A 13,856-nucleotide genomic window follows, 5' to 3' on the forward strand; every position below is an offset into this window, starting at 1 on the left:
TCGAAACAATAATTGTATTAAACAATTACATCAACAATTAACAAATGAATAAACATCTGATAATAATACTTTTCACCTCCCTGCACTATTTTCCGCCTTATTGAAGCTTTGTAGAAGCTTCGAGAAAGTTGCCGTACCCGTGCCACAGTGCACCCCCGACTCTACTTGCATAAACACAACGTCTCCACTCTCTGTGTGACACATCATAGTTGGCATGTGTAACTATTCACCCTATCACCATTTGATGTATTGTTATGAATCAATTGTGTCACATAGTTTGTATTGCCTTCTAGCGTCTATGTTGTGTCTCGTTTGGTCTGTTAGCTTTTGTGCTAATCTGTACGGCTGTTTAGTGGTTAAATCGTAAATAACCGATTCTTACGCACATCAGGTGAAAGTCGGGTTTAGTTGTTTAACCAGCTGAGAACTCGAAGAGACCAGGAGACGTGTCATTGCCCTCCCCTCCGATTACCGCGGTTGGCCATGTAGGTTGCGAAATAAATTCTAGATATATACATTTGCAAGTGACCTGATGGCACGATTCTGTAAACGCGCCATCGGCGTAAGCATCGTTTTTAATCGGCGAATTGTCACACGCCCACTCCCGTGGCTCACCGCTGCCTCGGGGCCGGTGTTCCGCGTGCAATCCTTTAGGTGCCCTTCTTTATGGGGTCGCGTGCCGATAGTCTTTCCGCGTGTGTGCGGCGCGGCGTGCGGTGGCGGCTGGCGCTCTCACGCCTGCCCCCGTGGACTCCCCTTCTCCCCCAGCTGTCCCAGCTGCAGGCGGAGCGCCGGGAAACCAGCGACTCGCCCCGGTGTCCTGCACGCAGGAGAGGGAGCGTGTCCGAGAGGGACCAGGGTGGGGACGTCAACAACATGTCCCTACTCTCGGAGATCGAGCACAGCATGGAGAGGGAACAGGTACTGGATGGGCGAGCGCGTCAGGCGGCTTGGCTGGCTGGGCTGTGGATGGGTCAGGTCAACACCACCGCTATGTAGGTTTCCGCGGTTGTTGGGCACGTCAAATGTCCGACGTTTGCACTCCGCTTGCTGTGGGAGCTTCTTCAGAAACTAAATTGTTGGCGGCAGCTTGCAGCGCGATGGAGTTGAGGGAGGAAGTGAACCTCTCGATTCGGTTACTGAAGACGCTGCAACGTTGTTGTGAGCGTCTCTGCTCCGCCTTCTGTTACTGATGGAGATTGAGGGGGGGCGGGTGGGGCGGCGGCTGTCTCAAAAAGCCCAGTAGCATCGTCGTTCACAAGTCCACTCCGCAGAGGCCAATATTGACACCATGGCACCGACTCCTTGTGTCTTTCATTGTAAAGGGGCCGGTAAATGTCATGGAAAATGATTCATCGTTTTACTTTTTAAAAGTTTTACTTTAGTTTTCCGGAAAATTTGTGAGGTCTCAATTTTTCCAGTAAAAATATATTTCATTGAGGTACAGTACTTGCAACTCTTCAAAACGACGAAAGCTCAGAAAGTGGCATGTCTTACGAATTTAAATCAACAATGATTTTTTTCTTGTTGCTGAATATGTTTTACTTTGCACAATACCATTAATACTTTTAAAGTGATATATTCCAAATTATTCATTATTTGTTTACTACTAATCTAGTCCTAATACGTTAATTTTACAAAATTAACTTACTCAAATTATTTTCACAAAATAATCTTACGTAACTAACAAACAGGCCATTGCACGATGGATGGATATGGGGTGAGCATTAGATTGACCAACAGTTTTATTGGAACGCATGCTGGGGAAAATGGAATTTAACAACTCCACACTGGCTCAGCGGTAGAGCAAGCACCTCGTAATCGGAAGCTTGCGAGTTCAAATCCTTTTGGTGTCAGAAAAATGAGTACAATTTTGGTCAGAAAGTCAACCAGTGGGTTGGCCTATGAAGAGATTTTTCCCCGTCATTGCAATGTCGAATTTCCACCACTGGCTCAAGGTGGTAAGTCACTGAGATGAGCACCACCTCAATGCTCATTTGAGCAAGAAATATTTTTTTTTAACGTTCAGATATAAGGCTGTTGTTTTTACAATGTGGACCATTATTGGTACCGACCTTCTTCTTAAGGTGTCCGAGTACATTAAAATAAAAACAAATGTATTTTTTGGGAAAGGATTTTTTTACTGCGTTGTTTAAAAGCATTCAGCAGGGAGTGCGAGCGTGGAATGTGAGAGGGAGTTGGTTATGTCAAACGGCGCCACATAAATTCTCTGGTGAAAGCCGGTCAGTCAGTAATTCATTCATTGCTGCAGGTTAGGAAACAACCCAGTCAAAAGCACCCACTGTCGCGGCCTATTATTATCTTCCGTGGCTGTGGTACTTTTGGGAGAATTGAGTTGAGTAATAGTTCTGCGCAAAAGCAGAAAGTAGTTCGACCGGCACCAGCAGTTTGGTGACATAGATATGTTCCATAAATTGTTCCGACTCCCTGTTTGGCCCAGGGGGGTGGAAAAATGTTGTGAGAGAATTCCAGTTCTTTGTGTTAGCCCCAACAGAAGCTTGAAATCCAATACGTCTTTCATAAAGATGGTAGAATCTGTATATAAGCACACCACCTGGGAGCAAGGCCAGCTTGCTTATACCACAGCAGTGTGCTTGTATCAAAAGTTGCCCTTTGATTTCCTCACTCAAGTGAAATACAAGGATGTGTTGCTTGCATCAAGGATGTGTTGCTAAACCGCGCTCAAGCAAAAAACAAAAGGTAAAGCCGCAGCCCTGTGATTCATCAGTCACGCCATTACTATTGGAAATCTAAGAAGTGGTGTGCTTATATAAGGTGCCCTTATATCGAGCTCCAACTCCACCGTGTAGACCTTTTGTCGGAGAGGGACGGTGCGTTTGGCATTCAGCTTGTCGTGCGTGCGTGCGTGCGCTGTGTATGTGATTGCGTTCACCGCGGGCCGCGATTGTTGTGCAGCCCGTGCGTTGGCTGTGCTCGAGGCACGAACTCTCCGAGCTCTGTCTGCTGCTGGGGGTAGGCCCGCACGCTGTCGCACGGTTTGTGCCGCTGGTTTGTGCCGCTGGTTTGTGCCGTGTGCATGTGCTCTCCGGTTCGTTAACATGAATCGCACAGTATATCCCTTTCACCAGCACACACCAACGTGAACTGCGTGTGGCGTGTTTCAATTTTTTTACGAAGCCCGAGTTTGTTATTTTGCCAATGTTCCTAGCGCGATAGTTTTCGCTGTTGTTTCAGAGGCAAAATGTTGTTTCGCTGCATGTTGATGCGATTCTAATTGCAGTGAATTGCATGCCTTTCAAAAGATATCTTAATCATTAAAATGTATCCCATGTATTTTGAGGGTGCTGGAAAGAACTCAAAAGGTTAACACACATACACGATACAAAACATACATTTACCAGTTCCATATTCAGAAGATATAAAATATTATTACGGTGTGATCAATGTCAAAATATATTTCTAAGTGGCTCGAGCATTTAACTTTGAATCCGGCGTCCAGGGTTCAGTTCACAGCCACAGCTAGCATCAGTGGCACGAGTGATATCCAAACGAGTCCTTTTAACAAAAACAGTTATAATAACAGTTATCTTTGTGCATGCTTGAAACTTAAAGTGTTCATTAATCACCTGCTTTTTAATTGAAAACTGTTTGCATTGCGATTTGTAAAGAGGAACAAAAAAAACCGATAATACAAGCACTTACTTTATTCACGGCCGTGCCGCTTAGCTATCCGATGCGTTTTTCTGGCTGTTACCACTCTGCTATCTGGCACAATGTTCGACGTTTCACTCCACGCCCCAACCAACGTTGTTAGAAACCTCACGAGCTGCAATCGGAAGTGGAGTTGAGAAACACAACTCAAACCAGACATTGTTTTTCCGCCCCTCACCCCCCCCCGCCCCCCAGTTCCAGCAGGACATCCAGAGCGTCTACGGCCAGCTGCAGTTCCTGTGCGAGCAGCTCAAGGGGGGCGACCCGAGGCTCAAGCTGGATAGGAAAGCGAGCGGCGAGGTGGCGGCCGCGGGGCGAGCGGCGCCCGAGCGCTGGACGGGCAGCGACGTAGCGGCGTGGGCGGAGAGCGAGCGATGGCCGGCGAGCGACGCGGTCGACTCGGGCGTGGAGACGGACGTCTCGGTAGCGGAGAGCACCGGCAGCGAGGCCACCCCCGAGGGGCTGCACGCCGCGGTCGACGAGCTCAAGGCGCTCATCCGCAACCTGTGCGACAGCGACCTGCAGCTGGTACGGGAGGAGAGGGGGGCCGGCGGCAGCGCGCGTTGAATGCTGCCTCTGACCTAATCGCCCCGCATGGTGTCGCGGTCTAAACCGTGGATGCCGCACGACCCTCGTCGCCCAACGCTTTCTTACCCTCTGACGGAATCCTCCAGCTGCTACGCAGTAGGGGTGCCACGGTGGCTAGGAGATGTTAACTACCTCGCCTGGGATACAGGAGGTCGTGGGTTCGATCCCGACCCTGATGCCTGCTGTATATTTGGAGTTTGCGTGGTCGTGTGGATTCTTCTCCCAAGTCCTCCGGTTTTTCTGTCGGCATTTAGAAACATGGAATTTAGAGCATTTGGCTGCTTTAAATTTCCACGTGACGATAAGCCGCTTCGTTGAGCTGTCATTTGTGGCCAGGTCGCTTCTGAAAAAGAGTTACATAGCTCAGTAGGCCTTACCTGGTAAAATAACCAAAAAATAAAAAGACGTATGACCTCCAAGATCTGCGATACAGATCCCACCATTTGGTCCAAAGGTCTTCCCTTGAGGCGTGCTTAGGTCTTCCCATCAACCGCTTACCAACTGTAATTATAGTGAGCCTCAAGAGAGATGCTCTTGAACTTTGACGTAACCCTCTGCTTTCATCGTCACCAAACCGTGGCAAGGCTGGTTGTGTTTTTTGGCCGTGTTGATTAACCGAGGGTGTCTTGCGATCCGTTGTGGCTTTGCGCAGGTACGGGAGCAGAACCTTCAAGTTCAGCTGCGGAGTGCCTTCTCAGAGCTGGAAACTCTCCGTCAAGAGAGGGAGCGTGACGGAGAGGAGCTGCGCATCTATAAAGAAAAAGCACAGTGCCTGCAGAGCGAGGTTTCCACCCATTGCTTATTAGAATAATTATACTACTACAGCACTTGTGTTTATATTGTGCCCATAATGAACAAAGTATGAACAACAGGCCTAATTCGGCCAGGCCCAGATAGCCTCTGCTTTAGATGAAACAAGTTACGTGGTCAGAGGTAGAAAGTATACAGTGAATTGTACGATACATTGAAATTTGTATTCGTACGGCGTCTCAATGAAACTGCATCTCAAGATGCTGCACTGTAAACCATTGGCCACATTTATTTGGTATGTAGAGGCTGTCGGTCTGAGGCAGAGGAAAAAATATCTGAAAAAGCAGATAAACAACACGAATAATAATACCATAAATAAAACTAATTGTAGCCAATGTGGAACTTAAAAGTGAGATACTGAAAGACCCCAAACAAAAATGTGGAAGCGAAATTGTGTAACTCGTCAAATGTTTTGTTGATTTTCCACTTCACGCTCCACAAAATAATATTATCCCATACATCAATTGCACAACTGTGATAACTTTCCCAACTTTGTTTCCTTACAAAAGCAACCAAATGAGAATAATTTCAAACAATAGCTGCAAATATGGCAATTGTGCCGTTCATGTGTTGCTACTGAAATAACCCAAGGGTACGTGGCTGAGTAGGTCACGTGGCGGTTAAGCAGATGTATTTATTTTACTGTTGCTAAGCCTGCAATGATCGTAAATATTAACTTTGACTGTAAGTGTTCCTACTTGCTCACCGGCGTCTCTGAACTACAATTAATCGAATTTAGTACTTCTTCCTTGCATCCACACATTCTGCTAAAAATGTACAAAGTTCGACCCTCCGTGTGCACGGCATCCAGTAGCTTGCGTTTTGTGCACCGCGTTCACCATGCGGGGGATTAACCTGAAGCCCACCGCGATTATCCAACGGCTTAGAGATTCGTGAGAGCCCCGTGGCGCTTTACAGCCGACACAGATGAACTTAACTGCAAATTGGCGTGGGTAAGTAATTAACGTTGACTCGCAATGTTACGCTGGCATCCCAATTGTGTGACCCATGCGCTCTCGTATCTCCCTTCAGCTGGAGGCCCAAGCAGAAGAGCTACGAGAGGCCCGGGAGGAGTGCAAGGGGCTGCTTACCGTGCTGGCGGGGCTGCCTTGGGACGACGGCTTGAGGAAGGCCTTAAGAGAGCGTGACGAGGCCATTGCAAAGTGAGTCTTCTCTCTTTCCCTTCCCACACTTGACCCCTTTCCCCTTCGGAGACGGCTGCAAGCTGCAGGGTGGGGTTCCTTTCACCGCTGAATCTCGGAACGCGCAAGCGGTTCGGCGTTGATTTTGTTTAGAGGCACGGCACCGTTGTTTTTAAAGACATTGTACTCACCGCAAGGAACTGTGGCGACATGACCGCACTCTGATAGCTCGCGCCACACTGTGCCACGCCGTACTAATCATCAGAGGTGCGGGGAAGGACCACAAACAAAGCGCACAAAGCAGTTCTAAAGAAATTAGTTTTCAGTGGAGATTTAAAAGTGCGTATCTCCAGTGGCTTCCTAATATCGGAAGGAAGAGCGTTCCAGATGGCCACAGAAGCGCATCTGAAAGCGCGCGAAGCATCGAGCGTCTTTGTTCAATGGCCGTCCAAAACCGCTGCGAGGGATGATCACAGTTCGCATGGTGGGACATGCTTGTGAAAAAAAGTTGCGTCACTGATGAAGTGCATGTTGTCTTGGTGTGATGACAGGAAACAGGGGGTCGAGGTGGAGCTGGAGAGATGTCGAGAGGACATGGTGACATTGAGTAACCAGCTTCTGGAGGCCATTCAGCAGAAGGTTGACCTGTCACAGCAGCTCGAGGCTTGGCAGGTGTGTATGCCGTTATTAAATTTCACAGCACACAGAACTTACAGGATACGGGGGCTTCCTGTACATTTACGTAGCTGCACCACACGTGAGCGTTACTGCGGTACTTGATTTTCGTTTGAATGTCAAGAACACGATCCCTGAAGTTTATTTCATGCGACAGGCATGCTTTTATTTGTTTTAAATGCGGGAGCAAGGCTGTTAATTTTGTAATTTGATCGCGTCGCAAATTGTTGGCATGAAATAATATTTCGTGTATGCTCCCATAATATTCCAGCAACGATTAAGCAATCTAATCCGACTAGGGGGGTAGGGGCTTGCATTGGGAAGGTTTCAAGTTAAAATCCTGCCTCAGGGGTGGACTCAACCCTGCATCCCTCAAGTCAATAGAATGAGTGCCATGTTGTGGGCAAGCCCACGGTGGTTTGCCTATGGCAAGGCTTGACATAGGAATGTGGAATTTCTATCACTGACCTAGAGCTGTAAACAAGAGATTGGCAGCACCCTGAAATTGAATGGGAAAACACTTTTTTTTGTCAAGCAATCCATTATCGAAAATTACTTTGCGCTAACACCCACAGTCGGTGAATTATGTTGTTGTTTTGCTTAGGTGATGTAATTTACCCTGCCTAATTAAGTGAACCACACCTCAAATTGTAGGGAGGGATAATAAAGTCGTTATTCAGACTCAACTTACAGTCAGCATTTCCAAACTGGTGTTTTGGTTGTGTCTTTTTTTTATCTTGCCCTTCCCACAATTACTGGTCTCCTCTCACCCTTCCCAATGGTCTGCTGTCACCCTCCCTCTGGTGGCTGTGGTGGAGATAGCTCCCCTCTCTTGGGGTACTTAGCAGCCTGGCTTCTCTGGCTGACAATCTAGACAAGCTTGAGGTTTCTGCTTGTCACTTTGCCTCTTAAAGCCCACCTATAATCCATCACCTTGAGTGGGCACAGGTATAGTATCGGTTGTGGTGTTTTAGTGGGTAGATGTTCCACATCCCATGCTCTAATACGTTCATAAATAACCGCCTAGGTGTCTCACCGTACTTGTGAAATTTCCCACGTGCGTTTCCATGATATTTTGCTTGCAATCAGGGGCACGGTATTTATCATAGGTCAGTTGAGTCAACTCGTAACCTCCGCTATCGCATGGGGGCGTCATCACCGCAGACGCATGGAGACGAAGTTTACTCGACATTTTGGTTACTTGAAGACATTGGTAAAGGGAAAGAATATTCTCGTCCAATCTGTGATGGCATCGATCCATTCTATTCGGGGTCATCCTCTTAACTGAACTCAACTGTTATAATAGACGATGGATCTAAATCGTTGTGAATTATTTTGATTTGGTTAACAAAAAATAAATACTTCCAACTGCTACACCAAACTTCTGTAGCTCTTCTTCTTTGGTTCTTTCGGTAAGGTCACGTAGAATGAGAATAAAATAATAAAATAACACAATAAAATTCTCACGACGTTTCGGGCCACAATGTTGTGGCCGAAAAGCACTTTTTTTGTCAAGCAATCCATTATCGAAACGTCGTGAGAATTTTATTGTGTTATTTTATTATCATTCTACATGACCTTACCGAAAGAACCAAAAAAGATGAATCCTTGCAGTCACGAAAGCTTTAAATCGAAATTCTGTAGCTCTTTTCATGGCACTCCCTGGGTCGGCTCTCGGCCTCAACGCACACGTGCTCAGTGTTTGGCATCGTTTGTGACTCTGCACAGCTGTTACCTTTACCCCCATTGTAATACCCTGTCACGTCACCATCAGCCATATTCCAAGTCATGGGCCAAAGACGATTTAAAAACAAACAAAAACAGTCGTGCCCTGTAGGAGATGACCAACCAATCGTGCAGTTGCCCTACCACGCCTGCTTTGGTTGGCCGTTGAAGGACATCTGTGGAAAAGAGCTTTCTAGCTCATCCGATTCCTCCGGTATAAAGAAAGATTCAGATTCTTTGGTTCTTTCGGTCCATTTAAGCTCTGTCGTTCCGACAGGTCTGTTCCTTTCACCTGAAGACGGCCGCTTGCGTTGTGGCCGAAACGTCGTGAGAATTTTATTGTGTTATTTTATTATTTTATTCTCATTCTACGTGACTTTACCGAAAGAACCAAAGAAGATGAATCCTTGTTGTCACGAAAGCTTTAAATCGAAATTTAAATCGAAAGATTCAGATGTTTATTATCCGCTTTGGTGGAATGTTGCAACATGTAATGTAAAATCTGCAATACTCTATTCAAATGTGTAGCCGTCGTGCAGATTTGCACTGGGCAGGGCCCATGGCAGCCACATGTGTGGCCACACGCATTTGCAGCCGTAACATTGTACGTCTATATGTACAGCCCTTCTGCCAATATACTGCTGGGGTTATTTGACAATCATTGCGGCGTTTTGAGAAGGCACACGGCGGGGGGGGGGGGTAGCGTAAGCGCCAATGCAGCAGCCGAGGGTGCTGCTACCTGCTGCTGCCGCACTGCCCTCTGCTGGCCAAGTGGCCGTACTGAGATAATCGCGATTTGTTCTGTGCTCGCTTCCATGGCTTATTTATTTTGTTGTTGTTGTTGTTGCGCCCTCTGCAGGATGACATGCAGATGGTCATCGGTGAGCAGCTCAAGGAGCAACACCGCAAAGACATGGCTCGTCACGTGTCTGCTGGGTCTCTCCGAACGAAAACTGTTCCTCAGGACACCAAGGGATTCTTCCTCTCCTTCCTGAAGAACATTTGAGCCCAGACTTTTTTGGGCTGCTGTGTGATGCGTGTAGGGCTTCAAGTGCAATTGCTGGAACACGACCGTTTGTTTTCGTCAACGTGGGGGGGGTTTTCTAACGATGCTATTGCATCGAAAAAAGTCACACTATGGAAAATGTATATATTTTTACTATTCCAGGACTCAAAACGCATTTCATAAACAACAAAATAAAAAAATGGTGCAGTGGCTGATGCAGGTCTCTGAAAATCCTGCTGGTTTCCAGAATCAGAATCCCTCTCTTTAATTTAGACTGGAGGAATCCGATGAGCTATGAAGCTCTTTTTCACAGGTGTCCAGAAGATGTCCAGTTCGCAAATGCGTTGCCTTTCATCTTAGGTATGGTGCGAAAGAAGTTCAACATACATACACCTTGGAGGCATGGAATATGGCGCTGTCTATGGAGTTATTTTCAAAGTATGCACTTAAATGTGGAACACTGTACATGAATAATAATATTTTGCTAACCAATGTTATAAACGATACAATTTAATCATTTTGTTAACAAAAGCAACAATACGAAATCCCTACCTTTTGATATGCTCAACAATATTTATTTGTCTTGTGCTACACCTGACATTCTTCTGTGCTTGCAATATTACATGTTTAGATTATATAATATTTATGTTACTTACACTGCAGGTTTCAAGGTCAAGTTTATAATATGTATATACAATGAGTATGTGGAGTTGTGCGTTTGTTTGTGTACATTGGGATTCAATACTGAACGGCTAACCCCGTGGATCCTACATCATTTGAAACAAGTGACCTATTCATTTAAGGAAAGGGTTTTGGTCAAATGAAAACAGGAAAATTGCACACGCTGCATTTTTTTTAATATCGCATTTGATGTAAAGATCTCTTACTGCTGAGCAATAATTTGGCAAAAATTGTAATTCTAGATTTAAAGCTTTCGTGACTGCTAGGATCCATACTCTTTGGTTCTATTGGGTAAAGTCACGTAGGTGAAAATAAAATAACAAAAAATCACGACGTTTCGGCCACAACACAAGCGGCCTTCATCAGGTGAAGGGACGAGACTGTCCACCAGACAGTCTCGGCCTTCATCAGGTGAAGGGACGAGACTGTCCACCAGACAGTCTCGTCCCTTCACTTGATGAAGGTGAAGGGACGAGACTGTTCACCAGACAGTCTCGTCCCTTCACTTGATGAAGGCCGCTTGTGTTGTGGCCGAAACGTCGTGATTTTTTGTTATTTTATTTTCACCTACGTGACTTTACCCAACAGAACCAAAAATTGTAATGTTTATGACCTATACTCTTTGGTTCTTTCGGTAAAGTCACGTAGGTAGAAAAGTAGATGACGACGTTTCGATTGCAACACAAGCAATCGTCATCAGGTGATGAGCATCAGGTGGGACAACCAGCAGCAAGGTGGTTGTCCCACCTTTGTGTTGCCATAGAAACGTCGATCTATTATTTGTCTACCTACCACGTGACTTCACCGAAAGAACCAAAGAGTGTGGATTCCTGCGGTCACGAAAGCTTCAAATCAAGATTGTTTATGACCTGTTTGTTTGGTACTGTGTGATAAGTATAACAAGCCTAGTTTGTTTTTTTCCATTCCCGAGTTCTGTGTGTGCACGTGCCTGAGGTTGCAGAGATGTGATGCTATGAATCTGTGCATTAGGACCTTCGTGGTGGAGATTATTCAACGTGGTGAATTGTTTTTCAGGCCACATGCTACCAACTGGCCAAGCGTGGCTTCACAGATGAGCAATTTCAAATCTTAGACTTACCCTGTCACTGGAGAGAACCCCCTTTTTCATTTGGTGTGATTGTGCATACAATTGTATTGCGCATACAATGCAATTGTTATATTTATTTACGTTTATTTTAAAATTTTGCGTTATCTGCCATTAAGATTTAGCATAATTAGTCTCTCAGATTGAAAATAACATGTGATTTTGGATCTTGATACAGAAAACCCACTGCACTATACTGCCGGTAATGGTTCAATACCCGTGCCAAAGATTCACAAAACCTGTCCTGAAACCGTAACCTGGGGAAGTGCACAGAATCATTCGCGCTCAATGTTGTAGTCATATCATGGTGTGGGTTGTCTAAAATTAGTATCGTGCCTGGAAAAATCGAGTGACCAAATGGAAACTGGGGGTAGGAATGTTCAGGTCGGTTTTGGATTTGAAAGTAATCCTGATAACCATTTGATATTCTTGGTTCTTTCGGTAAAGTCACGTAGAAGGGAAACAATAAAATAATAAAAATATAAAACAATAAAATTCTCGCGACGTTTGGACTGATGATTGCTTGTGTTACAGTCCAAACGTCGTGAGAATTTTTTTTATTATTTTATTGTTTCCCTTCTACGTGACTTTACCGAAAGAACCAAGAATTTGAATCCCTGCAGTCACGAAAGCTTTAAATCAAAACCATTTGATAGTTTAAGAAATGGTACAAGAACGCTGTTTTGTAAATAATTAAAGGTCTCCTTTTAGTTATTGTCAAATGAATGTGATATAAACGTGCAGTATAATATAAAATGTCTACCTGTGTGTTTGATGAAACAAAAGTGTTAAACTCGAGCACTGCACATGAACTGGGTTTCTTTTTCTCCATGGGAACTCTCTTTTACCCTCCTGTCAAGCTAGTGACACAAAAATAACGCGTCCATTATGCGCAATAAATAGTACTTGCCTTTTGTTAACGTGTGTGTCTGTTTACACAGCTGCATTCTGGTTACTAAAATCGCTAATCGTCTGAGCAGAAAACGTGACAGTGGTGGTAGTCGTTTGCTACAAATCACAAAATTAACCTCTGCTATGGAAGTTCTCGCCTTTGCGAGTGCTGAGCTGTCCCGGGAGTTTGTGTCTGACAGCACACCTCCCACCGTCCTGTCTACCCATAGAAAGCAGATTTTAAATCATCGTTTGATAGGGACCGTAATGTTAGATGCTGCTATACAGTAAGGCCAAAAAACTTTTGTGCATATATGTATCATGAGTACGTGATTGCAGAATGTGTGAAGATGCTTTCATTGAGTTCATAACCATTCTACCGTTTCTATAAAATCCGGCATCAAAAAGTGCAATGCAGTTCAGTATTGACATGCACGGAAAATAACAAGCACAAGGCAAATGCCGACGTGGAAATTAGGTGGTTCAATTTCTTAACTGGAATGCAAATATTGTTGGTGTTTTTAATAATGCTGATATAAAATGTAATTTCTTGTAGATGCTTAATGTTGGGATGACTTTGACATGCTTGTTATAACACGTGTACATAAATAAAGTTACAAATATTTCCAGCACAGTTTAAAAAGCTTCAAACATCATTTACAATGTTCTGTTTTGCACCAGTGCTGGTGGAAGCGCCTCTTTGCTTAGAGGGAGCTCTTAGAACCCATCTGGAGCCGACTCTTCTACTCTGGCCACACATCTTGGAAGAGGTTGGAGTTACCCACACTTTACCCTACCAAGATGAACCCTACCAACTGGCTGTAGGTGTATCTATTTATACTGCTGGGTAGACAAGAGGTCCAGGGATTTTTAGAAATGATCCCCGTTTCAGTTGCCGCGCCAGGAGATCGAACCGACTACCTCTGAATTGCAAGTCCACTGTGCTAATCTTTGCAACTTTTTTATGGTTTATCAGTCGATGGATGATGACCCTGGCAAGCTCGCTTTCATCTCATATCGTTAAACAAACGTGGAAGACAACATCATACGATGTAAACATAGGATCTAGTTATAGCAGGAGAGCTCCATTCAGGGATGTTTATCACCATATCCTCATGGATCATGACCATTGTGGTGGACTGCAATTATTGCACAAAGTAATGATGAGCGTCATTGTGGGGAAAAAAAATATGCTAATTATTCATTGAACTTGGGCCCATATCGAATGCAGAGGGTCCTTGCCCTATGAACACTGGAAATTTGACATCATTTGTTTTAGCAAGCCTGACGAGACTGAACGTCAAAGGGGTCTGGCGTTTGAATTGTATTTGAATTAATTAGTCGTTTGACTAATGGGATGTGCAAAAAAATTATGCGGCGTGACAGATATAATATAGGAGGCTTATTGCCCGCTTGTTTGTGTTACAATTTATTGCCATGATAGCCACGGGGCACATGGCTCCATATAATTATACAATTGTACGTAAGATGACGGTGGTTAAAATACGGAGTGAGGTTATTAAGAGTGGTGGTGTAGTTG

At 44.9% G+C, this 13,856-nt stretch overlaps 1 protein-coding gene across 2 annotated transcripts in view; it reads left to right on the forward strand.

Moving 5' to 3' along the window:
• Positions 1-12,950, forward strand: part of BICDL1 (BICD family like cargo adaptor 1) — a 43,762-nt gene extending 30,812 nt beyond the window's left edge. For both annotated transcript variants that reach the window (XM_076062256.1, XM_032947178.2), the window contains exons 5-10: positions 769-921; positions 3,889-4,221; positions 4,934-5,065; positions 6,124-6,254; positions 6,785-6,905; positions 9,493-12,950. In XM_076062256.1, coding sequence (XP_075918371.1) covers positions 769-921; positions 3,889-4,221; positions 4,934-5,065; positions 6,124-6,254; positions 6,785-6,905; positions 9,493-9,639 — 1,017 coding nt within the window. In that variant the 3' untranslated portion in view covers positions 9,640-12,950. The remainder of the gene's footprint in view (positions 1-768; positions 922-3,888; positions 4,222-4,933; positions 5,066-6,123; positions 6,255-6,784; positions 6,906-9,492) is intronic.
• Positions 12,951-13,856: the final 906 nt, after the last annotated feature.

The sequence above is a fragment of the Petromyzon marinus genome, chromosome 5 (genome assembly GCF_048934315.1).
Source record: "Petromyzon marinus isolate PM22_M1 ecotype Great Lakes invasive population chromosome 5, UKy_Petmar_22M1.pri1.0, whole genome shotgun sequence".
Taxonomy (NCBI): Eukaryota; Metazoa; Chordata; class Hyperoartia; order Petromyzontiformes; family Petromyzontidae; genus Petromyzon; species Petromyzon marinus.